This window comes from Fusarium graminearum, chromosome 4 (assembly GCF_000240135.3).
Source record: "Fusarium graminearum PH-1 chromosome 4, whole genome shotgun sequence".
In the NCBI taxonomy this organism is placed as follows: Eukaryota; Fungi; Ascomycota; class Sordariomycetes; order Hypocreales; family Nectriaceae; genus Fusarium; species Fusarium graminearum.
The window spans coordinates 2,191,444-2,215,481 of NC_026477.1; the positions used below are offsets into that span (position 1 = coordinate 2,191,444).

The window sequence follows — 24,038 nt, forward strand, 5'->3', positions numbered from 1 at the left end:
TGACTTATTGGCTTGCAACCCTGCTGCACCGATGCTGATTTTGCAGCCAACAGTTTGAACCTCAATCGAACCTTATAAAAGATAAAAGCGCACGGTTCCCTTGGTCTAAATGACGAAGACTTCGCTCAAGTTAGGCCCGCCACAGGAAACTACTTCTGCTCAGTCAAAGCGTGGGGTCGGTGTCGTCGAGGTAGCTCTGTAATTTCGATAAGTTGTCAAATCCAGATGCTCAAAGTAAGAGAGAAGGATGGAAAACCCCTCGTCCGACAAGGACTCGAGTCGCCAACACCATCTTATGAGTGTCTCTAGGCAATTGTGAGTTTAAGCCGTCACATTTCGGCCTTGCGACCAAGCCTATGGCGTCCCAGCTTCAATCCATTTTCATCCAGAGTCACCTGGCACTTAGCGGGTTGTGGCGGGAGGCTTGAGTCTAGGCTCAGTGAGCTGGTTGACACATTGGCCAGAAACCTGAGCAGCATTCCAGTCTTGTTTGGCAAAGACAAACCGCTTGCGCCTCGCGAATTGTTCACGAAGGAAAAAGAAAAAGTATGCTTCACCAACAGTTCATATTGAATAAACAAAGATTCCAAGCATCTTCTGCATCGAACCGTGGCGGGCTGGACTACACCACACTCAAATAGGTCATCATCGTTGGGAAACCATGCGGCCACAAGTACAACAATCGTTAGGAGAGATCAGCAGGTCGATGGCGGGAAGTAAATAAGATAGCGCCATCAGCTGTGTCTTCAAGCTCAGCTCTTTGACGGTTCACCGCAATGTTCTGGATTTCGTAGAGGCACCGTCTTTCCCGCATATTACTTATTCGCTGAACCAACTTGGACTTGGCATGGCTCATTTAGTGTTTAGACCGAAGCTTCGTCCGGGAAGGGCAAGCTTGTTATTGAGAGGCGCGGGATTGCCCATCTGGCTAATGGCGGTAAGATCGTCAGGTCGATTGCCATGATGCTGTAAAGTTTTCCGATTACCGGGGATGGCCTCGCGGTTAAAGGAAGAGTACCGGCGCACCCAGCATGTACACAAAGCCTCGGCAGGGAATGTGGCTGCGAAAAAGGGCATGGGAAGAAGGCAGATCAGTCCGTTTCAACAAAAGTGTGGTCGGGGTTCGTTATTGAAGATATCATTCAAAGTCGTAGTTCTATGAAAATTGCCCAGAGGCCTGAAAAAGCCCGTCGTTTAGTTGTCGTTCCCTCACCAGAATTATCGGTCAACATATCAATCGTCTTCGTCGTCCTTGCCCTGATAATTTCCAAGCAGGATGTCGTCAACTCCGAGGCCAGTGGAGTTGTTTCTTAGCCATTCTGTCTCAACACGGAGGAATATCCATACCCATCGACGGAAAACCTCGAGAAATTCAATAAGAAAGATGCCTCCCTCCAGATCGCTGAACTTGTCCAAGCGACTGCTGAGCTTCATTGACCACGTGGATCTCAACATCAGGTCCATGGCAATAACTAGATAATAAAGATTGGGGGTTCTGAAAACTAAGCGATCTCGCAGCCCAAAGAAATGAGTAGGGGATTCGCGGTCTTGTCTGGAAGAAAAGAGAGTCATATCCCAATCCTTGGCCACGTCCCAATAGAAGGAGTAGGCCGAATTGATGACGACAGCAACAAGCCAAGCCTTGTGGAGGGCTGCCTTGGACTCGGGATCCTCGACCGATCTTTGCCAAGCACTGGTGATCAGAACTGGGAATGCCGTTGAATATTTGAGTGCGTTAGCCAGGTGCTGGCCGCCCCATCCTGTGGATTCTTTATACGGAGCCCGTCGAACACGAAAATATTCGATCAAACACTGGCGAAATCGTATCAAACTCGGCACTCCCATGATGAAAGGCACGAGGACTGTTCCTCCACAATTGCGATCAGGTCGTTGTGTAGACGACCCCTGAGCTGTGAAAAACATGCACAGAGTGATGAAGAGGTCCCCAAAGACCTTGGCGTATGATGTGAGAACATCAGCTAAAAGGATGTCTCCAAATTTACCATCTTGAGGCTCAGCAAGACCTCCTATGCTCACGCGCCTCAACGTAGCCAAGAATCTTCGTCTCCCGCCACTTGGTAGATTTCGCAATGGGACAACAAACATTGCGATCAGAACCGCGAGGTATGCTAACGGCATCCAGCCAAATGCAATTACACGTTCAGCTACACCCCATGTGCATAACCAGAAGAGAGATATAGACAACGCAAACAAAGCTGAAAGAACAATCGCAAGGCGGTACGTTGAGCCATGGTGCGGTATGTGTTGCGGCGATGCTCGGCCGGGATATCGAATTAGCTGAGGAACGTCGACGTTGAATAAATAGAGGCAGTGGAGGTTCAATCCCCACCCCCAAACGGCTTTTGATAGTTAGCTATGTAATGCGCGGTCGAGAAATAGGGTTTTCGTGCTCACCTAGGGTTGCGATAAAGCCAACGCGGTATGGCAAAGGGAAAGTCAAGCTGAAAGAGTCAAGCCCCGGATCGACAGCCGGATCACCGTCCATTGTAACGAACCGCCATCGAGCGAATATTAGGAAAGGATAGGAGCGACGAGTGCTCAGAAGAGCAGCAGTAGAGAAGTACTGCGGTATGCGTAGAAATTAAAGGAGAGACTGGATGACAAAGTTCATGAGGTCTTGCGACAGTCCAAGCTGTCCTCAATTGTTGCTGAGATTAACACAGGCGGGTCCACATTCTTTTTTTCAGGGGTGTCGTGCAACTTGTACCGATAAACGTCAGCGATCTGTTATCTTATCTTATCTTGAGCGATGCACCGCCTCTCGAGTCAAGCCACATGGAGAGCGACCCATGACCCACTACGCTGACATAAGACGCGCATCTGAAATAATCCCGAAGGCTAGCTCCACATGCTTCCGGGTGCATCGAGTTGAGAGTCCACTAGCTCCACTCAACCCATCCATCACCCTGTCCTTACCATTCCCACGTTGCTTTTTAGTTCAAACATGCTTGGTCCCTGTTGGTCTGCTGAACGATCAGCGTATAGCGACGACAAAAAAGAGTCCTGGACGACATGCCAATACGGCAACCTGCCGAGGCGCGGGGCATTCCGACACGTTCTCCGCCTGCTTAGTCCCAGTTACGGTCTTGCTAAGTCTGGATTGATGATTTGGTTTCCAAGTGAATGACGGAGCGAAGAGGGTGCAAACAACAAACAAACAGACCCAACTTTAGTTGCCAGATTGGCCCGAAACGCTAGAGTCCGACTCGAGCTGCAGCCGCGCTTCTTGTCAGGCCGTTGAAACAAGCCCCCCCGAACTTCCAAGTCTGCGTGTCTGCAGACCTATGGCTTACGCTAGTGCTCAAGCCCAAAGGCCCTGGCCTGGTCCGGCTACAAGCGTTCCTCACCGTAGATCTAGGGGTTAAACCCGGCTTGATACTATTCGCTAGCCCGAGTTTTTGGAACTGAGAAAAGACAGCGGAACAGTAACTCCCCTTGCCCCGGCAGACCAGGTCTCCATCGAGTACGACGGATACAGTGTAAGCTTGCGAATTGCTTTTGTCACCTCTCCCTTATCTTGGTAGCCTGGGCCCTGACGCATTGCGCTATCGACTGATGGTCCGGCCAAGGTCTGTTGGAGATTCAGAAGAAAATTCTTCGAATCATGGATTCATCCCCGGTCGAGCGGATTTACAACCAATAAACATCCTGGTACGACAACATACCTGCATAGCGGCAGTAAGTTGATGAGGGGGAATCGCATTTGCTGATTTGACTTGGGAAAGGATTTGACGTAAATCAGAAACAGAACCAAATCACACCATATCCGCTATCCGCATTCCCAAGTAACCCTCATCTGCACCTGTTAAGAGGATGGAATGCTTTGACAACAGGGCTGAAGAAAAGGATGTGGCATCAGACAATTCGGTTAGCTTGGTTCTGCACCATCAATGGGCATACAACCGACGCCACTGTCACCTCTAACTGGCAATGACACAATGGTTACCTGCTCTCTCTTTTTCTTTCTGACGGACCCTGCAAAGGTCATCCTTTTGTCTGCCGATAACCCCGTCAGCCCTTCTAAGAGGGCGTGAAGTAAAACAAGGTGTGGCTCAAATACACAAAAGAGAACCCTTGCGGAGGCAATCTTCCTTGCTCAGGTACCAAATTCGGCGGCTCAATCGGCTGCCGACTTGAAGCCCCCCCCCCCCCCCCATATAGATTGCCCAGCCCTCTCTGTCTGACGGTTGGGGAACCCAACTTGGGTTCTTCGTGACATAAATGTATCCCTTATTATCTCAGCCCAGACCTAGAAGTCTCGTTCTGTGTCCGTACATCATGAACACTCCCACATCATACAGTTTCGCCGCCGTCGAGTTTATCACTGAAAACCCTGGGAAGCCAGTCCCCCAGAAGCCCGTCCGAAGACGAGGCCTGAATGACCAGATAAAATGGGTTAGGTCATGGATGGCCAAGCTACCTCAAGGAGACGAGGACTGGGACAACAACAGACCCTCGACTCCAGTGGACATTTTACGTTTGCATAGTCGGTTATCCATCTCTCATATCGAATCACGTCGAAACATGGACTGGTACACTCTCCTCGACCATTATGCTGCCGCCTCCAAGGGCTTTGAACCTGGACGAGAGACCCAGATTCATTGCATGGTCATGGTCGCATTATGTCACGTGGCTCATAGTCAAGGCCTCACGACGGACGAGATAATGTTAGCTATGGCAAAATGCGTTAGTGGAGGAACTGATACACTAAGATCGAAACGATTCGCACTGCCAAAGTGTGTGCAGATTGGAGATGAACTTGAAAAAGTATTGGGGCCACGGGCATATGAGCTTCCGTTAAGAGGTAGGCTTTGATCAACACCCCCACAGTCTATTGACACAAGATCCTTTGTTCTTACAACAAGCAAACCAGTGAGCGCCTACTTTACCTTCGGCCAACACTTTACTGCTGAATGCTTCTCAATCCTACGCAGAGAATCTGAGTCTGCCCATCGCCCAAAAAACAGCCTACCGTCTGAGCTACTGAGGATACCAAATCTTGTCTATGATGTTTGCGATGGGAGAGTTAGGTAAATAACGTGATTGTGCCAATAACATAACACATCTTTAACTGACACGGCGAACAGTCTGGAAGAAATAGAAAGGGCCCTAGAACCGGGTCAGACGAGGGCGAAGGCGAAATCGAGATCGAGGTCGAGTTTCAGGCCATCAACAAGATCGACAAGCAGCCCAGAGAGTAGTGCAGATACAGAACATGACATGATACACATCATGAAATAGGAATCGTGGCCAAAAACGAATTCTATTCAGGCTCCAGGTGGAGAGGGATATAAAGAAACCTAATGTTTCCTCCCTGAGCTTTTAGTCCTGTCTCTCGGAGGTGGAGAGCGGAAGACGATTCCCATGTCTCCTGCTGAGAAGAGGTCTTGTCTCTGGAAATGAGCTCGACATCGTACTTGGCGTTTCCGAGAGCCACAACAAGCGCGGTATAACCTTTTAGCAACGTTGAAACGTTGCCCTTCTCGAGACGGAAAGCCTGCGGGCTAATCTCAGGCATTTTAATATCTTTGACGACCATTCCGAAACCCCCTGCCCACATCTGGAGGTCTTCTGCCTAGCAAATATTATTAGTACATTTCCAAGTAATAGGATATTTTCACTTCTTCAATAAATTACTTAAGAGAGAAGCAAGAGAAAAATAAATCCGGGGTGTGGTGTATACCAGATCTTGTAAGAGGGCCTCACAGAGTAGTTGACATGCTTTTGGTAGGCCGTAAGTGAACAATCCTGTTCTTGTCTTGACAGGATGAAGTGTCAAAACTTCAGTCGTTGCATCTTGTTGGAGTGCTTGTATGTGAGGGCTCAGAGGCACCGTCCTATACAAAGGGGTCGACATGCTCGGATAGGTACTTTCATTGCATAAGTTATGTGCCGCCAAGGGAATGTTGAAGGATAGCCAGGACCTACAGTATAGGTAGCCAGGAAAAGACACGGCTAAAGCAGACGACTCTGGACAAAGCTACCTTAGGCAGCTATAATTACAAATGGGGTGCCTCAGGCTTCTCGGCAGATCAGATCGCCCGTGGAGGTCTCTTGATGCGTCCGTTGCGAGTCTCTATCCGATCGCAAACCTGGTTCTAGGGGTGGCCGAGAAAAGAGACAACATGTATAGTATATTGTCCATGCTTTCTTCCTTCCAAGTATGCACTCTTATGCTTCTTGGCGGGTCTGTTCAAAAGTCAACAAAGGATCTATCTCCGTTGCGAGACACTCCTTTTTTCTATACACACGCCAGGCTTGGCCGAAGGTCGGAAAAGGCCAGTCCAGCCCGGCCGTTAAGTGACGAAACGTTTGCTTTACAGCACGCGATGACTGCATATGCCGCCGCTAGTTTCGAATTTAGTCAACTGGAATTAACTAGTAGTCACCGAATCTCGGTGTCCAGGTCTCATGTTTGCGTGTTCCCCAGCTGCAAGCCCGTAATTAGTCGGCGGAGATTGTGCTTTGGGTGGGTGAGGCGAGTCGGATCAAGCCAAGTCAGGTCGAGGCGAGCATGTGTGAAAACAAATTGAGCAAGTTCCCACTCGTCAGGCTTTCTAATCCCAACTTTTGATGCAGCATGGCACGGATAGGTCTAGATCTCCGATGCCTGAAGATCCCTTTAGTTCGACTTCTAGAAGCAACGTCAAACCGTTCTCTTAGTTACGGTAGTGTTGACAGCCTTGCCACGTTTTCTCTCCAGGTTGCTGACTTAGTTCCTATCAAGGATCAAACAATGGTCACTGGAGGACGTTAGCCAAGTCTCGTTATAGCTCGCAAGCTTTTCCGAGTTAGTTAGAGTTGGTAATTTATTTCATGGGTGAATATCCGTAGTTTAGCATTGTACGCGAAATTAGATCTTGACCCACCCTATTAACCTAAGGAAACGGAAGCCACAGATCGAGTCGTGGGTTTGGCTTGGTAAGGATCTCAATGTTTCTGTTTGGTTTGTTTTGTTGGTGCCCTGTACTGACTCGCGAGTTCCGCATTCCCGAGCCTCCGCCTTAGCTCGAGGGTGTCTGAGTCTTGCACCAGGAATCGGGTTCGATGTCTTGGCCTCGAAAGTTACTGCGAGTGGAAGATCTTATAGGTCATATCTCACCATTGTAGTAGTTCAGGTGTGAAGTGTCGGCCGACGCCTCACTGTTGCGCCCATCAACGTGACAGTTGGATATTTGATTTGCTTACATCGACAGGATCAGTCAACATGACGTGGAATGTCTTTGGTAACATGGGAGTATACCAGGAGCTTCTAAACTAGGAGACTGGTCGCTGGAAAGACACTGCGAATATCAGTTATGTCATTGAATGGGGAAGGAATGCATATGTCTTGTCTCTTGTCACCATTTGCGCAGGCAAGGTATAAGCCGATCTTGTCACCTGGGGTGTCCGTTGTCAGCAGATATTATCCGTACCCGAGGTGCCAAACCGAGGGTGGATGATTCACGGCCCAAAGGGCTTGGCATTGGGAAAACTTCCTGAGCTTGACGATGGACGTAAACCAAACCAAATCCAGGATTGGACCGAAAGTTTCCACTAATCATTCCGCTTCTTGTCAGTGAAGCTTACAGCCCGTGCAAGTTCCCACATGTCTCTGCAACCCCCACAGACGATCTACGAAGCTAACAAGCTTCCATATCATTTCCACATCATGCCAAGCGTGCCAGAAGCAGGGCTGAATCGGTGGTTGGTAGCAGAGTCTGGCCTCGTCATCGGCTATCGAGCTTAATCCCTTTCTTTTTTGCAGGGTCTCTTGCCCGTCTGTGCGCTCCGCTGCAACCGAACAATGCATACAGTAGCATTGTACTCCGTACTGTTGGTCAGTACCTTGCCTTACTTAGCATGGGGGTATCCGCTGCGCATCCGCAATGTGATAGTATCCACAGTGTGACAGCGAGGAAAGCACGCCGGACCGACGAGACTTGTAATCATATCTAAGCAGTTAGGAGGATTTTCCATTTTGTGAGTTAATCTTGAACTGATCTTGGGGAACCAAACCTTGTGCCTAGGTACTACCTCTCTTGATGTCAACGAATGAAAGGATAATTTAGAGTTGGGCAAGCACGAGCGGGCCGTGCCCCTTCTGCAGTGTGCGGGCAGGCAACAGGGCAGAGCAGGGCAAGTGCAGCGCGTGGAGTATGGCAGGTGCTCACTGCAGCTCAGATTATTAGGTAAACCCGGCCTATTCTCAACGATAAGGAAGGTGCATGCGATGGCTTGACATTATATCCGGACTTTACTACTTACCATTCAACGTGGATCGAATGTCACCAGCAGCAGTAAAACTGCTAATCTACGGATAGACATCGGAACTTTCTCCTACAAAAAAAAGGCGAGATGTTTTACTTTATGTTCTTCTCAATTAAGGACCATGTCAGCAATTCTCACCCACCCACAACCTCATCATGTCAGGCGATATCATATCATATCATATCATATCATATCACAAGCAGGATTACATACAGATACCTAGATAAGTTAATGGGCAGTAGATGAATGCCAAGGTTTGTTGGCAGCTCTAGATTTATTGTTTAACAATTTAGCCTGATAATAACCCATAATGCCTGTATTTAGACTATGAATCCTAGGGACACAAACGCCAGAAATAGACATGGGAGTCGGTTCATTGCATTCCATACTACCTACTTATCTGTATTTAGTTGTCTACAGAGTATAATCGATGGTGACAGCTATATCGGTAACGAAATATGAGTCTTGGCATCGTAATGTTTACTGATCTCTATGGGGTATCCCGTTCCGTCGTTACTGCCTACCTACGCGGTATGTTTGTTGGACGTATACTATGTAACTAATGACCTAATAATAGGAAGTAGTAGATCTCGCCTCGGTAGCGAGTGTGACCATAATGGGGCAAGGTGAGGGTTACACAACATGCTGATAGTAGAACGCAGTTGGCTGGTTTTACGCAATCGTAAGTTTTACCAAAAAAAGGGCACACAGGGACAAAAGATTACATGTGAGAGCCCTCCATGGCTAGCGAATAAATTCGACACATCCTATTAGTAACAAAAACTGACTTCTATTTCATGCTATCCGTAAACAAGTTATGTAAGTTGCGGTTGAGACCAAGCAGCCAAGGTGTCAGTGGAGAAAACCACATATCTTGGCACCCATGCCAGCAGTCGAGACAGCTTCTTTTCGGCAACATCCGTGCTACATGCCGGTATTAATTGAGCATTTTTGGATGTGGAGGCACCTAAGCAAGGCCTCCTTACAAAAATGGATTGATAGGGTGTTTAAGCACCTCGCATAAAATTTTGAGTGTACAAACGCCGCTTGCAGCGTACATTCGCTCATCCCCACATGAAAATGATAGGGTGATTGGTGATATCGGCATTCAATGCATAAGCAATTGGTGGAGAGAACTCACGAACCAACTGTAGGTACTGTTGCATCGCTTGTCTTGGTGTGATTAGGCGTTGTATTCCCCCCCTTCGTCTCGAGTTTGTTGCGAAAATGCACGCGACATACGGAGTATCGGCACGACAGAGAACAACGCTGGTGATTGAGACCATAGAGAGATTAACAGGTAGGTGCTGACTGTGCTTGTTACTTCTGTTCTGAATCAACTCATGCTGCCATCTGCCCGGACCTAGGTACTTAAATAGATATGTTTCTCATACACAGTATTTGCTACATGTCTAACTCACCTAACCTAACCCAGGCCTGCCTTCCGCCCTGTTTATTAGTCGTAATGTGCCTTACGAGACATTGCGGTAAAAATCGATTGCCGCCTAGAGATAGGTAGGCTCGGTAGGCTGGGGTGTGGAAAACGCACAAGACAAGCAAGTGGTAGATTACTGTGTTCTGTCTAGTGTAAGCTTCTATCTGTTACATACCTACCTACCTAAGTAGGTAACTTTGGGTCGGTATCTTGTGTTATTTTCGGACTCCGTCGATCTTACATCATCTCGAGTCTAGACTATTGGATGCCTTAGTGGTTGTAGTTTGGAAATTTCACCCTGCATTTTCAGCTGGCCTGCAAGCCTCTTCTCTTGTGGCTATTGAATCCAGCTGCTTATTATTTGCATCAGAAAAAGCCACGTATTCCCTCGCGCCATGATCAGTGAATTTTCTATGTCTAAAGCCATTCTTCCTGTCTGCTCACGATCTACACTACATGTCTCATAAAATGCTGTAGACATATAAGAAAGGAAGAGTAAGGTAATTAGATGAGGAGCTCTGAGCTTTGACAGGTGGAGTAAACCCATCTTGATCCAAAGAGGGATGACCAATCACAGCACAATGATAGGTACTATGTGGTATTTCAGAGCTCCTAGGTTAGTACCCATTTTAGTAGTCTCGTGCTGTACTCTGTACCTTTGTTAACAAGTATAAAGCTCTCCGCAGCCGACGATTCTCGTCTTCAGCTCTTTGTTGAAAGGAAACGATGATGCGCTTCGTATGCCAAATATGGTAGGCACCGATGACAAGGATGCGTTCCCGCTACACAGCCCGACAACCAATGTACATGTTCGTTCGACATTCAAATTCAGGGGGTGATATCAGCAACAGCCAGCCAAGCCAGCCTAGGCAGCCTGTTGGTTGAATTGAATTGAATTTGGGTAGGACGCTGATCGCCTGTGAACGAGTCTCCCTTTCTCTCAAATCTCTGTATACGTATTTCCAAGGAATCAAATTGATATTTCCTCTCTCATTGATATCGCATCTCGTGTATTTCGGCAGTCTTTGTTTTGTAAGTAGGCCAAGGTGCCTCTGCTTAGTGCTTACATCCATCCATACCTTTCCTCTTTCAAAGGAAGAAAAGACCCGCCATCATCACGTCTCAGCCCAAATTTGGAGAAGCCAGGAAGCCTCAGCCACAATTGAAAGAGTCCAGACCTAACAACCAATTCGCATCTACAATCTATCACAACAAACTCCTCGACTTCGCTCCTTTCTTTCAACGCATCGTGTCTTTATAGCAAGCGTCGCTGGCATTCATAATATTGATATGCTTGCTGGCTTCCCTACGTAGAGCGACAAAGCGTCATGGACGCGTCGGTAACCGACGTCCGTCGCTCGAGCATTGAGAAGATGCCCATTCCTCCAACTCCGCCCTTTGACAGCCTACCCGACGAGATCATCGAACAGTAAGTAGTCCTTGGACATATCCGCAGACTTACTCCCATTATCTGTCTATGCGCATCAAGAACCGAGCAAAACATCGTGTCAAGGCACCACCCCATCTCCTATTATCTATTATGTGCTAACGCTCGTACCTCTCAACCAGGATACTACAACTTGCCGATCCCAACGCTTTCGCGTCCCTCGTACTCCTCAACCGCAAATGGAGAGCGGTTTCTCAGCGGGCTCATCTCTACCGTCACCAACTATCAACATGCCCTTCATACTCGGCGAGCCATTCCACACTCCCTCCGTGCGACGATGACAAACTTCCCGAATTACGTCGACTGTTTGCACGAGAAGTCAAAAGGAACCTATTCGAGGCATACCTAAGACCCAAGGAAACCACCTTCAAGCTTATTTCAACATCCATCAGTTCTTCATCATGTCCAGGGGGCGAAGGTATGCAGTATAGCACCTCTCCTAAAGGGCACCATCTTCTAGCCTACAACTCGGGTAGGATTTACGTGATTGATCTGAGGGGGGATGGCCTCGAAGTGAAGAGGGAATTCAAGATTCTTCGCCGGCCTGTCGCAGCATGTATCAACGATAAAGGCACCCTTTTGGCCGTCTTGTCTACTGAGATGCAGGTTGACCTTTACGACTTACAGCAGAGCCCACCCAAAAGAGCACAGTCCATAATCCTTGATAATACCCCTCGAACGATTGCTCTATCACCATGCGGATCGGTTCTGGCGGCAGCATATGAAGGAGGTATCGAGGTATCGTCCCTGAGACCTGAAGCCATGTCTACAGACCGGAGAGCCGTGAAATGCGATGCTGTTGACGCTTTATCATTTTCTTTCGATGGAACTCAAATCCTCGGCACAACAATTCATTCCGCACCGCCCAGTACTGTCATTATCACGGCACCATACTACGACCCCGGCCCTCACATGTCTGAAGATAACTTGAGCCCCCTATGGACGACATCGATTTTGTTTCCCAACACAAGCCGAGACTGCAGTCATGCTGTTCTACTCCAGGACGGAAATGAAGAGGAAGCGAGTTGGACTTTCACATACGACCAGAGTTTTGAGACTTTTCGAGCCGTTAGAATCGACGATCTAAGGAATGGAACAACATACTTTACAGGACCAGTACCAGGCGCATCCTCACAAGCCAGCCTTATTCCATCAACACTCCCAGCTACGACGTATCGAGGTGACTTAGTGTCAGTCGGGTTCCAAGGAAAGGAGGTCTGGATTTATGGCGTCCCGGAAGATTTGGATGCAATTCCAGACAATTCATCCTTGTCGAACGATGGCTCGTCGTCCGGCCTCGGACGACAAAACAGTGATCGTAGTGGCAATTCACGACGGGCGTCTACTCGAGCAAGGGATACCGAAGGTGGCCGAGTGCCAAAATGGCAAATATTGTGCGACAAGCTGAGGAATACCTTTGTTTCTGGCTTCAAAGCTGCCGAGGTTACAGACGTCAAGACAGTGAAATGGGTTGCAGATTATGGCAGCTCTTCTACCCAAGAGCGACTGGTAATCACTGCGAGGGGAGTTGGTGGCCCACGATTGGTCACCGAGGAGGAAGATATGGATTTCGTGGATGGTGGTCGAGTCACAGTTTCGGACTTTGATTACGGAATTTCAAATGGAGCCAAATCCGAGGTCATTATCGAAGTTGGTACTGATCACCCTGAGGTGCTGGAAGAAGAACAACGCGACCTTGCGACGGAGGTCGCCATTGTTCGACGGAGGACTGTTGCTCAAAAGAGAGGTGGCCGTGGCGGGTCAACTTTGCTTCGAGCTGCTACATCTGCTTCACGACCGCCGCGCGTGACTCTTAATGTTCCAGAGGGGCCGAGTTCTCCACAGATGACACAGAATGAACACCACGACGACGACGACGATGACGACCCTCTGCTTCCTCGAAGGCTTGGGCTCCCTCTTACCCAACCCACAAGGCGACGAGTAGTCGAGCCTGAAAGTCCCGACGACGGTGAAGATGGGCCGACGATTGAGCAGATGGAGGCGTTGGATGCCCCATACGCACATGCTAGCCCTCGCTCACAGACAACACTCCGCCGTGCTGCGACCGCCGCCGCAGTGGATAGATCTTTGCATCCTCGAACCGCAGATGGTAGACGCATCGAGTATCGTCGTGCCGATGGTCGAAGAGAACATCCACACGAGAGTGATGCTGACAATTGGGTGCCCCCTCCACCACCTTATCAGAAAGACGACCCAGGCCCAGATTTGCCAGCTTTCATGCGTGGCCCTTCTGTTGCGCCTATAGGACTCGGTGGTGCGTCTGCTCCAGCCCCTATCCCCGTACCTCCCATGCCAGCATTGTCAACTCAGACAACAAATGAATCCTCTGGCAATGCTCAGTCTGTCGACTCTAAGAGCGGGAATCAGTCCCAGAGGCTGCCAGCTCATCCTGCAGTGAGCGAACCAAGCGCTGTTAGTCAACCGCAAGCTATTCCAACACCCCAGACGAACACAAACCCGCCGCCCACGCAAGGCGAGGATGCCGATCTCTACGACGTAACCCCTCCTGCTTCTCCGCGACAGCCCATGGTTCAACCTGCAGGGGAAACCTCAGAGGCTAGAGCACGACAGACATCAATCTCGTCAGCTGTCTCGGCCATTACATCTACGTCCAGAGCCGTGGTTCCTCCTGTTGATTCCACAAACGAAGATGGTTCGCCATCTCCACTACAAACACCACTACAAACAGACATCTCAGCCCATGACCACTTTGGCCCAGGTCCTCGAGTGCCGGCGGTCAATGTGGAGCCTGCATCATCGGCCGCATCTGTGGCCCAATCTGGGACAGACTTAGCGCCCAGAGTGAGGCGGCTGTCAAACGCCCAAACATGGCCTCGGGTTACAGGCCCTGAGCCTGACCCTATTGTCAATCCGGCAGATGGATTCCCGTTCCCAATGTCAGCACCCGCTGAGCAGTCCATCCAAGATGAGTCCATATCGGGTCTCCCCCCACTGCCCAGTTCAAGCCAGCTTGCAAGTTTGAGCAAAAGGGTTAGCCAGGGCAACCCTAGACGCTTTTCTGGAGGGTTCCAGGTTCCAAGACGGCCTGTCGGAAGTTTCGATGGCAGTGGGTACACATCGAACTCCATGCCCGACTCCATGTCAGCAGGCCCGTCAGGCCCTGGTCATCTTGAACCCGATCAACCTCTTATTATTAGTACTCCTAGAGGTGTATCGGGCGCTTTTGACTTGCCCGGCCGCCAAACATCTGGCCGGAGGAACGAACCGCCCTTGCTGGCCCCCATTCCTCGGCATCCGCGTCCGATTCCTGGGTCAAACCAGCGGCCGACAGTTGAGCGACTTGAGACCATCTACAGCATCGCCTCATCCCATGGAGGCAACCCGCCAGTGTTGCCACTGCCGCTACCAAACCAGCAAGTGCCGGTGTGGCTAAATGCTCCTCCGGTGCCGGTGACAAGAACATCTCCCACTGTAAACCGCAGGCCAAGTCGTGCTGAGCGAAGTGCAGCGAAGAATATCATGGATGCTAAGAAAAGGGGCTGGACAGCCAAACACAAAAAGCAGAAGAAGAAGAAGAAGGCAGCAGATGCCGCAAGCAGTGCTGGCTGGACCGACATATCGATCGGTTCTGGGGAGAAAGAAAAGGAGAAGGAGAAGGATAGGAAATGCATCGTCATGTGAAAAGAGTTGCGTACACAAATTGGCTACATTGAATGAGGAGGAACAAGAGGTAATAGCCAGGTATCGGCGTCATATATGCAGGTTTTTGGATCTTGGTTACGCACACACATACCCAATCGTTACAGTCGTTTGTTTATATCTTGTTATTTCCTTTGTTCGCGCACCGGCTCTTGACGGTTCTTTGTCTATTGACTCGCTACCTTGTTTTACATTGTGTGATGGGCTGGCATAGCGTGTTCTGTCATGATACTGGAAACATGGGAGTCAACAAAAACGGTGAACGGGACGTTCTACAGTGCAGGCAGAGAGGGAGGTGAAAGGGCCATAACCATGGGAACCATTTGACTTCGAGTTTATATTTGCTACTATATATCATCAAACATGTACACATGTTCCTGGCACTTGCACATCTCTTGGCTATGCTTTTGCCTTTATTTTTGCTATATTGCTTGTATTTACACACAACCAGGTAAATAAGGTGAATGAATATTCGCATATCTATTCAAACTAGTGTAAAACTCTTCAAGTGGACAGAAAATTCCAAGTATTAAAACAAAAACAGTCAGTTGGGCGTTTACAGAAACCCAGGGTATAAACGACAGCTACTCCATCCCATATATGCGACCACAACGCCAGAGCCAGTTCTAGCGCATCTAGATGTTCATGTTGACATGTATAAAAAAAACAAGAGGACCCCATCATGCCCTGCAGATGGTGTTGTGTGTAATCTCTATTAGCGAGATAAGGGGATTCTATACGACTCAAAGAAACTGTAAGAGTGAATGTGATCTTTTCAGATCCTAGGTGTTGTTCCGGGAACATAAGGCCTCCCTCTGCGCACAGCGCCGAGATCGGCTTCGTCCATAAGATCTGTAAAAGTCGTTGCTCGTGTTAACGGACGAGGCTTGACCATGGTGCTTGGGTCTGCAAAGATGTCGATGTTCTCGGTGCTCGGCTCACGCTGGAGCTCGGGCTCAGAAGGCTGACGGCTGTAGTACGACGACGCCTTCATAGCACGGATGGGCGGCAGACGAACGTTTCCATGACGGAGAGACTCTTCGTTATCCGCAGAGCTGGGCTGAGCGTTGGGAGACGGATTAGGAGAGTCAAAAGGGTTGGGGATTGAGATGCGGATGCGAGGAGGGGGATGATGCAAGCGAGTGCTGGCATTGGAAGCCTGACGAGCAGGTACAGGTACTATGCTTGTCCGCTGGGTAGAAGGTGTCTTGAGAATGAAGTCGGCACGGTATGAGTTGGGTTGGCTGATGGGCTCGGAGATGATATTTCCAAAGGAGACGTCGCTGTTGAGACGTCGACCGCGGCCATAGACGTGGCCGCCCTTTTCTGAGCTTGCTGCCTCGCGCTTGTTTTGTCGGCGGACGTAAAGGAATATGACAATGGCGATTATGAGGAGGATAATGCAGCCTCCTACGACGCCGCCAACAATTGACGTTGTAGCAGGGCCAGAGTTGTCGGGTTTGGACTTTTCGTCGCCATCTTTGTCGGAGTCCGAACTGTTATCTGACCCAGCTCCGACTGCTTCTGTTGGCTCAGCACTCGCCGATGGTGCAGCACTGATCGAAATGGTCTCAACGGCCCCAGTGGCTGTGGTTATAGCACTAGGAACAGGAGTAGAGGTTTCATTAGGAAGCTCAGCACCTTTTGGGATATCAGACTGGTCGCTGTCGATAACACACTGGTCGTCCTTGCATGAGTATCCAAAGGGACAGCACTTCTTGCCGCATTTCTGGAGGTCCAGGTTGAAGACTATTGTCTTGACGGGTGCATTTGGAAATTCCTTCTGGTCCTGACCTCGGATATCACAGGTGATGGGTTGGATGACGTTGCAGGTTTGACCTTCAGGACAGCATACTGCGGTTGTCTTGCCGGCGAGGAGTCGACATGAGTTGCCCTTGGGACAGCAGAAGTTGGCAATGTCGCTGTTGCATGAAGTCTGGTCGGCATCGCAAGTATCTTCCCTAGCGAAGATGCGAGTAGCTGGTAGAGCGGATATTGTGGAGGCACAGAGAGCTGTGATGAGTAGAACCCGTAAGGGTGCAGGAGGTCTAGCCAAAATCATATCTGGCTTTGTTGGTTGTGCAAGTGGTTGTTGGTTGCTTCGGTAGTTGCAGTTGATGTTGCAGCGGGTATTAGTATTGTTGTTGGTTCGAGAGTGTATAAGTGATGCTATAGCATGCAGAGTGAGAAAAAAGATGGGGATGATGATGATGAGTTTGTCAAGTCAAACACAACCGGCGTGTATGACAGATATGAAGGGGATGAAACAGCTGAACAAGCGTTTTTGTTTGATTGTTTGGTAGAGTAGACAAAAGTGAAGAACTAGAACAGTAAATACAGACGAAGAACAAGAACAAGAATGCAGAAGAGTAAAAGAGGGAGAACAATGGCAGACAAAGACAGGTCAGAGCCCAGAGACCAGACCAGACCATGAGGTCACTTCATCTCACCACAATGAATAGTCTCTTCTTTTTTCCATTGCCGCCTTGTCCGTTGAGGGCCATCTCGACCCATTCAACCACGATATTTCAGGCTCAACTGCCGCATTAGAGGCTGCCGGGCGGTTGGATACAGATCCTGGGAGCCAGTCACCGATAGTGTCCGGGGCCTGTCGCCCGACACGCGCTGGGACGAGGCTATGCTCGTAGACGGAACTATCAGACAAAAAACAGGTACAAGATGGGTCCATGATTGCCAGATGTTTGAAGATAGTGTTGCCATGGTTGGAATAATTGGTCTAAGTGAAGCCAAAAGCTGTGGTTGGTTGGAGTCTCAGAAGTTGTTAAGCGCGCGGCGAAACAAGTCGTTGATTGGTTTAGGATTCAAGACTGACCGCTAAAGACCAGTAATTCTCTAGCGGTGGGGGTCCCTTGTCTCGGGCGCTGTAATTAATAGCCAAGCGCTGAGTATGGGCGCGTAGTTCTCCAGACTTGGGTCGAGATCCAATCATATAATAATCATGAATGACTAAACGAATACAGTACATTGGAGGATTAATAGTAGCCTTGCTCAACGTATTACAACTACTAAATATATGACAACGAATACATTACGAACATGACTCAGTCAACAGGTTGAGTATAGCCCAGTGTCGATTCCCTTGCTGCAGCCCAATCCATGATACTCTGCCAGTCATAGCATGAATGACTCTTTGCATTGCCCAAGAAGAACTGCGATCCATCTGTGTCCTGAAATACATGCATGGCAGCAGGACTGAGATCTGGACGGCATTGAAGACTCTGTCGGATATGATTCATACAGTGATAGAGATGATCCATTGCAGCGGCGTCAAAGGAACTCTCCATATCCATCCCCTTGCCATGTCTCTTCTTCTTCTTCTTCTTCTTCATATGGTCTCCTCCATTATAGTCCTTGTCGATGTGCTTTCGCACCATGTTGAGACAATGGAGATTGTGAAACACGTCTAGAGCGCCATAGTATTTGCCAGTGACGGGGTGTTTGTCTGTTGACAAGAACGACAGGGCCGCGTTGCTCGCTATCTCTTCATCACTGACGGCAGGGTATTGATAGTGGAGGAGCTTCTCCCACGCTTCATCGATAGCGGGACTTGGAGTGCCAAAGTACTGAGGTAGTGAAGGATCCATCTCTCGGTAGACTTGTTGACTGGTTGTGTTGTAACGCAGCAAGTCATCAAAGTTAGTTATCTTGAGCTTCAGCGGTACTGGTTCTTTCGAAACTGACAGAGCAATTAATTAACTCCTCATCGTTTGTCAAGTGAGACACATACCGAAATCTGCGGGATATTTGTTGTTGCCGCACGTCTCAAGTAGATCTCGAGTTCCATACCAAGTTCGTGATATCACAACAATCCAGACGGCATTGGATATTATCAAAAGTATGATTAACAATGTCTTTGAGCATAGTTCTTTGTGGCTGCTCTTCCGTGGCTGTTCTGAGATAAGCCCGATACTGGCCTCGTTATATGTATCCCCATCGTTGTCGTCGCTGCTGGCTCGACCTGTTCTTGAATCTTGATTATATGTCATTATTGAAGAGTATTTTGGCTGAATTATCCTCCTGTTGAGCATGGTTGGATCTACGTAGAATTTGTATGTATAGGAGAGACGTTGCCGTTTCATCCGATAGAGAGCGCCGTTGACGTCGTCTTTTAACTTTAACATATGGACAAGATTATATATGTACTGTTGAGAGTTGATGTTGCATACATCGATTTCAATCATTCTGTTGTTATAATTCTTACCTTGAAATAATATTATGCGAATAGAAGTATCATATGACACAAACCTCATGCATAAGAGGATATTAGACAAAACAATGGATATGTTGTTCAATTGTAAACGTGTTGTTGATGACGATGGTGCTTGTTCATTTCGTCATCCTAGACCGAAGCTATTACAGCAGGCTAGTCAAGGGCATTCTCTCAACAACTACGTCAAGGGCTATCTGTGTCCACTACATTCATTTTCAATGCTAGTTTAGCAGTTGTCTCTGACCGACTCTTGGTTGTGGGCTGCCTCTTACCATTCTCATAGTCCGACGTGTAGATAGTGAAGCAATCTAGGATGAAGTCTTGGAATTGTCACGTGTAAAGAGTCAAAGTTTGAACAACTTATTATTCTGAAACCAGGATCGAGAATACAAAGGCCAATCAGTGAACAAATGTCCCTAGCCTCTCATGTCACGAGAACATAGAGCCAATGCGTTGTCTTGTCCAGTAACTACAGACCCCTACAAGTAGACATCTAATGACTCACTGGTTATAAGGGCTATCGAGGACCCTATATTCACTGTATTATGCCTACATTTCTCGTTTATTCCCGTACTTAGCTTGGCCTCTCTATCACTACCCATGTCGCTTTGTGGTTTGTCTGCCCGATCATCCACGTTCCCTGTATTATCATTCGCTTAAAAATTCCATCCCTGTTGAGTTACTTTGGGCCGTCGTCTCCTCCCTCTCGCAGAAATGCATCTTGGTAAACCCAGATTCCGTCTAGACCAAGTTAGACCTCGGCAGAGGCAAAACTGAATCCACGTCTGATGATACCTACAACAGCATGCGAAAGCTGCTGGAAAAATCTGCCTTGACGCTGAAGGGGGGCGTGTAAGTCACCAGAGCCAATTGCTCTACGCACTGTCCTGAAGCCCTGGAAATGGCCCAGCAGAGGCGTATTCGCTCTCTGATATCTTTTTCCTTTTGACTGACTGCATGCAGTTCTCGGGAATAAATCAACTAAGAATGGACTACGTGTTTCTTTCTCGATGTGTTCCGTCGCTGCGTTGCTGTGCTGGTCCCTCTCGGTGTTTCTCACTACAATGCACTGCAACAGCCCTTTAGGCACGACGGGACGATATGACGGCCCAAGACCATGAGGATGCATGTAGGTATTGAACTTTGTTAAACAAGATGAGGCTTTTCTGTGGATGGTTTATAGGTTCATACAGATAACGAAGTTGTTGCCTCATTATATAGCGAATTGTACTCGCGCTGCATCTGCATAAGCATTTGCCTTTGCATAGGCATGGCATGGCATAGTATTGCATTCGGCAATGCTCTCTCTGCATCCGCTACAAGGGGAAAATGAAGAAGGCCTCATTTTCAAAGCACGTGTGTGCTGCTTAATTCATTCCGGTACCTGTAAAAACACCTGCATTATACTGCAGTGTGTGTGCGAGCCTGCATCTCGTAAAGCCCCTCAATCATACCCTCCTCGACGCCTCCCCCGCAGAACAAAGATGCACCATCTTTTCTTCCCCGGCTCTTTCGTGGTGTGATGATGCTGACTTTTCAGGGAACAAGGATATCACAAGTAAGCACAGAACAAAAAGAACCGTCGAATGTGGCCAGTGTCGTCTAATCAGAGCGAGGCATTAATTCCTATTCCAGCCGTGCCTCTCGGTCTTCAAATGCCCTTTTAGGAGACTCGCAGCCCAACCTCAAAACCCCCCCAACGCTAGGTTTATGTGGTGTGATGCTACTCATCAGATCATCTATTCCGTCTCGTTATCGCCATGAGGGAATAATTAAAATGCAGTAGTATCGTCATATTTCACTCGCAGTAGGGAATGCCAAATGTAGTAGCAACAATATGCTCTGTTTCATTGTTAACCTTGATCTTAGCAAGGTATTGGATATCGTGTACCACCCTCTTCATGAAACTTCCTTTCTGGGAGCTAGCCCATGTCCAGCTTCCCAGAGCTTCTCTTTTCGTATCATCGTCAACCCATCCTACATGGCGTCCATTTCCTGCTATGTGCCGTGTCTCTCCCTGTACCATTGCCCGCTTGGTATCATGATAAAAACAAAAAACAACAACGAATGTTTCCGAGTCTCAAGCTACTCGGCTGTTCACATCCAATAGACTAACATATAACACGGCATCCTGCTGCCGCCCCATTTGTTCCTGCATATGGTCATGACTCTCTTGTGCTTCTTCTCCGCCCGCTAACCATCCAATGCATGTCCGTAACGCCTCATCCCCTCCAATCAAACTGTATCCAAATGTGTCGAGATGTGTGGTGTGTCCAAGTGTCGCTCTTTATACTCCACTTCCATCTCAAAACGCCTTGCGGCTTCCTCTAGTAACCCATCCCGGTAGGTATCATTGTATAGTATGAAGTGAATAATAAAAAGAAAAAGAAAAAAGGAGAAAAGGTCTTTGCCCTTTCGAGGCAACAGACAAGAAAATGAATGATGAAGTCTTTCATCGACGGCTGGCAAATGCCTGCTTCGCCTGATGAGGTGGCCCTGGCCGCTTCATGGAGTTGAAGGGAAAGGTTAGATTAGAACTTGTTGGTTTCACCCAGCATTGCTCCTACTATCCTTCATAGGCCAGCCAAGAAGGTTCGTCAGAAGTAATGCTTAGATCAACAAAAAGTCCCATCCCTTGGATTCCATGACATCCCGCCAGTGGATGTGCAGCTGGGTCGCCTCAGTCGTCGATCCGGGTGTGTTAACACCCGCGAGACTATCATTCTGTGCCCACACCTCATGCAAGAGGGTGGAAACACGTCCCATGGTGCCAAATCGAGCAGAGTCGCCAAGCTGGACAAGGCGATCCTCAAAGAAAGCTCGGAATGTACTACCAGGAACGCTGGTGGAACCGCCAATGAGGTAGACCCAAGCAAGGTTGCGGTCAAATCCATTGGGTCCCGAGGGAATGTGCTGAAGCACGTTTGTCAACTTCTCAACCAGTCCCATGGTGGAAGGTTGTCGGGGGTTGAATCCAGGGACCAGACTGCAGAGGTAGATGCGTGCAGCAATGCGGAAGGCCATGGTCATGTTCTTGGAGAGCTGCTTAGGCGAAAGGCTACCGTTGGCGTTGAAGGGCATCTTGGGACCTGCATCTCCCATCTCAGTCAAGCTAATTTGCTCGCCGAGGGCAGATACATGCTGGCAGAGAGTGAAGTCATCCATGCCGTCCTTCTTGAGAGACTCAAGACAGGCGATCTCAGAAATGAGGTACATGACTCGGTCGTCACATCCCATAAGCTCGCGTAGGCCAAGGCTGGGGTTGAACTGAGAAAGGTGCTTCTCGCGGTAAGTGTGGGCAAATGTTGGTGATCGACCCTTCATGGTAGCACCAAGGATGTCAATCCATGAGGAGAGAGACATGTTGAAGGGAGTCTGCATTGAAGCGCGGGTAGGATCAGTGACCATGCCGTGGAGATCAAGCTTCTGCACCAGGCTGATAGCAGCCTGGAAGTGCTGGTGCCAAGGAATGTCCAGCAAGCCGTCATCGTATCGGCCGACGACAGACTGGAAGAAGATGAGACCAAGAGTAGCCTCGAGAATCTGCTGGTGGTTCTCGTCCTTCTTAAGCGCCTCGCAAAGAGCCCAGATGGTGGCATAGCGGTGGCGCATGATATCGTTGTCAAGGTCCTCATTGGGGGCGTTGGTGTGCGACTTGAGGTGCTGGGCAGCAACACTCAGGCAGCAGTGAAGGTAGGCGCTGTTGGATTGAAGAGCAGGAAGAACGAGGTCAGAGCCGACTGAGCAGTGCTGGTTGGACTCGAGGATAGGGAAGATTGTTGGCAGCACAAATTGGATAAAGTGGTCCAATAGGTTCTGGTCGTTCTCATCAAGCTCAAGCTGAATTTGCCTCGACTCTGTTGAGGGGCCGTGAGAAAAGTCGAAGAAGTTGCAGTTGAGGGTCTCTTCTGAGAGGGATTGCTTGCGCTCTTGGAAGACCTGCTCGGTCCACTCACCATCCAAAGGACCATGAGGAAGGACTGTGCCAGCAGGGGGAGGAGTGTGGTAAGTGCTGAAAGTGGAGATGTGTGATTCGCGAACTGTAGGGACATCGTTGACAAACATTTGTCGCTCTGTCTTGACATCAATCTCATATGGTGAGTAGCTTCCGAACATGAACTCGGGGTGCATGGGCGCACCAAAGCCATACTCGTTGCCATTTGGGGGGCTATTGAAGTTGAAAGCGCCGGGGAATTGTGAGTCGATGGAAGCAGATCTTGTGCGGTCAAGGGGATCTGTGAAGGTGGCTGATGTGGGAAGAGAGTGGGTGAGGCCAGGAGGAGAACTGGTGACAGAGTTTTGGATGTTGTGGGATGACTTCTCAGAGAGCTTCTTGCGCTTGATGATCATCTTGATGTCCTCTTTGTGCTTCCTTCGCATATCATTGTTGCTCCACCACATGGGTCGCTTGTACTCGCATTGCAAGCCGAGATGCTTGCAGGCTGTGCACATGGGGGTTCCCTCGTCGCATTTCTTGCGTCGCAAACGGCAAGTATAGCATCCTGTGTAAGTAGAGGTTAGTTCAAGTCTTTCTGTCTTTTTTTTTTTTGCTTGATGTAATTAAAACATGAGTTGGTGAGCGTACCTGTTCTTGAGCGACGGTGCATCTGAGTCTTTGTCTTGGGCTTGCCATTGCAGGCTTTTGAGGCCGGCTTGGCCTTTGTTGACTGAGATACAGTCATGTTGACGGTGTTCTCGGTAGCTCGCGAGACGCCTTTGCGATGATCGGGGGGCAGCGTAGACATTTGTAGGCTGCGATGCTGGACCGTAGAGTATTGGCGTGATAGGGGACCAGGATGGGGTGTGTGATGTACAAGGGGGGAGTGGGACTGTGCAATCAGGGACCACTTGCGCACTGTACTTGACTTGACTCTTGGTGTGGAGTCGATCGCTCGAAAGGCTGAGGAGACGAGAGGAGCAAAAAATCCAGAGCCAAGAGGTTGGGCGTTGAGAAACGTGACCGGGGGGGATAT

The 24,038-nt window shown here is 48.9% G+C and overlaps 8 protein-coding genes across 8 annotated transcripts; 2 read left to right on the forward strand and 6 right to left on the reverse strand.

The window, feature by feature from the left end:
- Nucleotides 1-1,017: 1,017 nt before the first annotated feature.
- On the reverse strand, nucleotides 1,018-2,506 carry FGSG_07062 (uncharacterized protein; the record flags this gene model as incomplete). Its single annotated transcript, XM_011328457.1, has 2 exons — nucleotides 1,018-2,360; nucleotides 2,416-2,506. The coding sequence occupies 2 exons, from the start codon at nucleotides 2,504-2,506 to the stop codon at nucleotides 1,234-1,236; spliced, it is 1,218 nt and encodes a 405-aa protein (XP_011326759.1). The 3' UTR covers nucleotides 1,018-1,233.
- Nucleotides 2,507-4,545: 2,039 nt separating this feature from the next.
- On the forward strand, nucleotides 4,546-5,222 carry FGSG_07063 (uncharacterized protein; the record flags this gene model as incomplete). Its single annotated transcript, XM_011328458.1, has 3 exons — nucleotides 4,546-4,825; nucleotides 4,895-5,046; nucleotides 5,109-5,222. 3 exons carry the CDS (start codon nucleotides 4,546-4,548, stop codon nucleotides 5,220-5,222), a joined length of 546 nt encoding a protein of 181 aa, XP_011326760.1.
- A 62-nt stretch (nucleotides 5,223-5,284) lies between these two features.
- FGSG_13053 (uncharacterized protein) lies at nucleotides 5,285-5,910 on the reverse strand (the record flags this gene model as incomplete). Its single annotated transcript, XM_011328459.1, has 2 exons — nucleotides 5,705-5,910; nucleotides 5,285-5,596 (listed from the first exon to the last, which is right to left on the reverse strand). Exons 1-2 carry the CDS (start codon nucleotides 5,876-5,878, stop codon nucleotides 5,285-5,287), a joined length of 486 nt encoding a protein of 161 aa, XP_011326761.1. The 5' UTR covers nucleotides 5,879-5,910.
- Nucleotides 5,911-10,916: 5,006 nt separating this feature from the next.
- Nucleotides 10,917-14,816, forward strand: FGSG_07064 (uncharacterized protein; the record flags this gene model as incomplete). Its single annotated transcript, XM_011328460.1, has 2 exons — nucleotides 10,917-11,135; nucleotides 11,276-14,816. Exons 1-2 carry the CDS (start codon nucleotides 11,035-11,037, stop codon nucleotides 14,814-14,816), a joined length of 3,642 nt encoding a protein of 1,213 aa, XP_011326762.1. The 5' UTR covers nucleotides 10,917-11,034.
- Nucleotides 14,817-15,609: 793 nt separating this feature from the next.
- Nucleotides 15,610-16,896, reverse strand: FGSG_07065 (uncharacterized protein; the record flags this gene model as incomplete). The annotated part of the gene is made up of 1 exon (XM_011328461.1): nucleotides 15,610-16,896. The coding sequence occupies one exon, from the start codon at nucleotides 16,894-16,896 to the stop codon at nucleotides 15,610-15,612; it is 1,287 nt and encodes a 428-aa protein (XP_011326763.1).
- Nucleotides 16,897-17,896: 1,000 nt separating this feature from the next.
- Nucleotides 17,897-19,785, reverse strand: FGSG_07066 (uncharacterized protein; the record flags this gene model as incomplete). The annotated part of the gene is made up of 5 exons (XM_011328462.1): nucleotides 17,897-18,531; nucleotides 18,583-18,813; nucleotides 19,338-19,373; nucleotides 19,619-19,705; nucleotides 19,749-19,785. 5 exons carry the CDS (start codon nucleotides 19,783-19,785, stop codon nucleotides 17,897-17,899), a joined length of 1,026 nt encoding a protein of 341 aa, XP_011326764.1.
- Nucleotides 19,786-19,816: 31 nt separating this feature from the next.
- On the reverse strand, nucleotides 19,817-20,194 carry FGSG_13054 (uncharacterized protein; the record flags this gene model as incomplete). Its single annotated transcript, XM_011328463.1, has 1 exon — nucleotides 19,817-20,194. The coding sequence occupies one exon, from the start codon at nucleotides 20,192-20,194 to the stop codon at nucleotides 19,817-19,819; it is 378 nt and encodes a 125-aa protein (XP_011326765.1).
- Nucleotides 20,195-21,675: 1,481 nt separating this feature from the next.
- On the reverse strand, nucleotides 21,676-23,810 carry FGSG_07067 (transcriptional regulatory protein pro-1; the record flags this gene model as incomplete). Its single annotated transcript, XM_011328464.1, has 2 exons — nucleotides 21,676-23,567; nucleotides 23,651-23,810. The coding sequence occupies 2 exons, from the start codon at nucleotides 23,808-23,810 to the stop codon at nucleotides 21,676-21,678; spliced, it is 2,052 nt and encodes a 683-aa protein (XP_011326766.1).
- Between the last annotated feature and the right edge of the window lie 228 nt (nucleotides 23,811-24,038).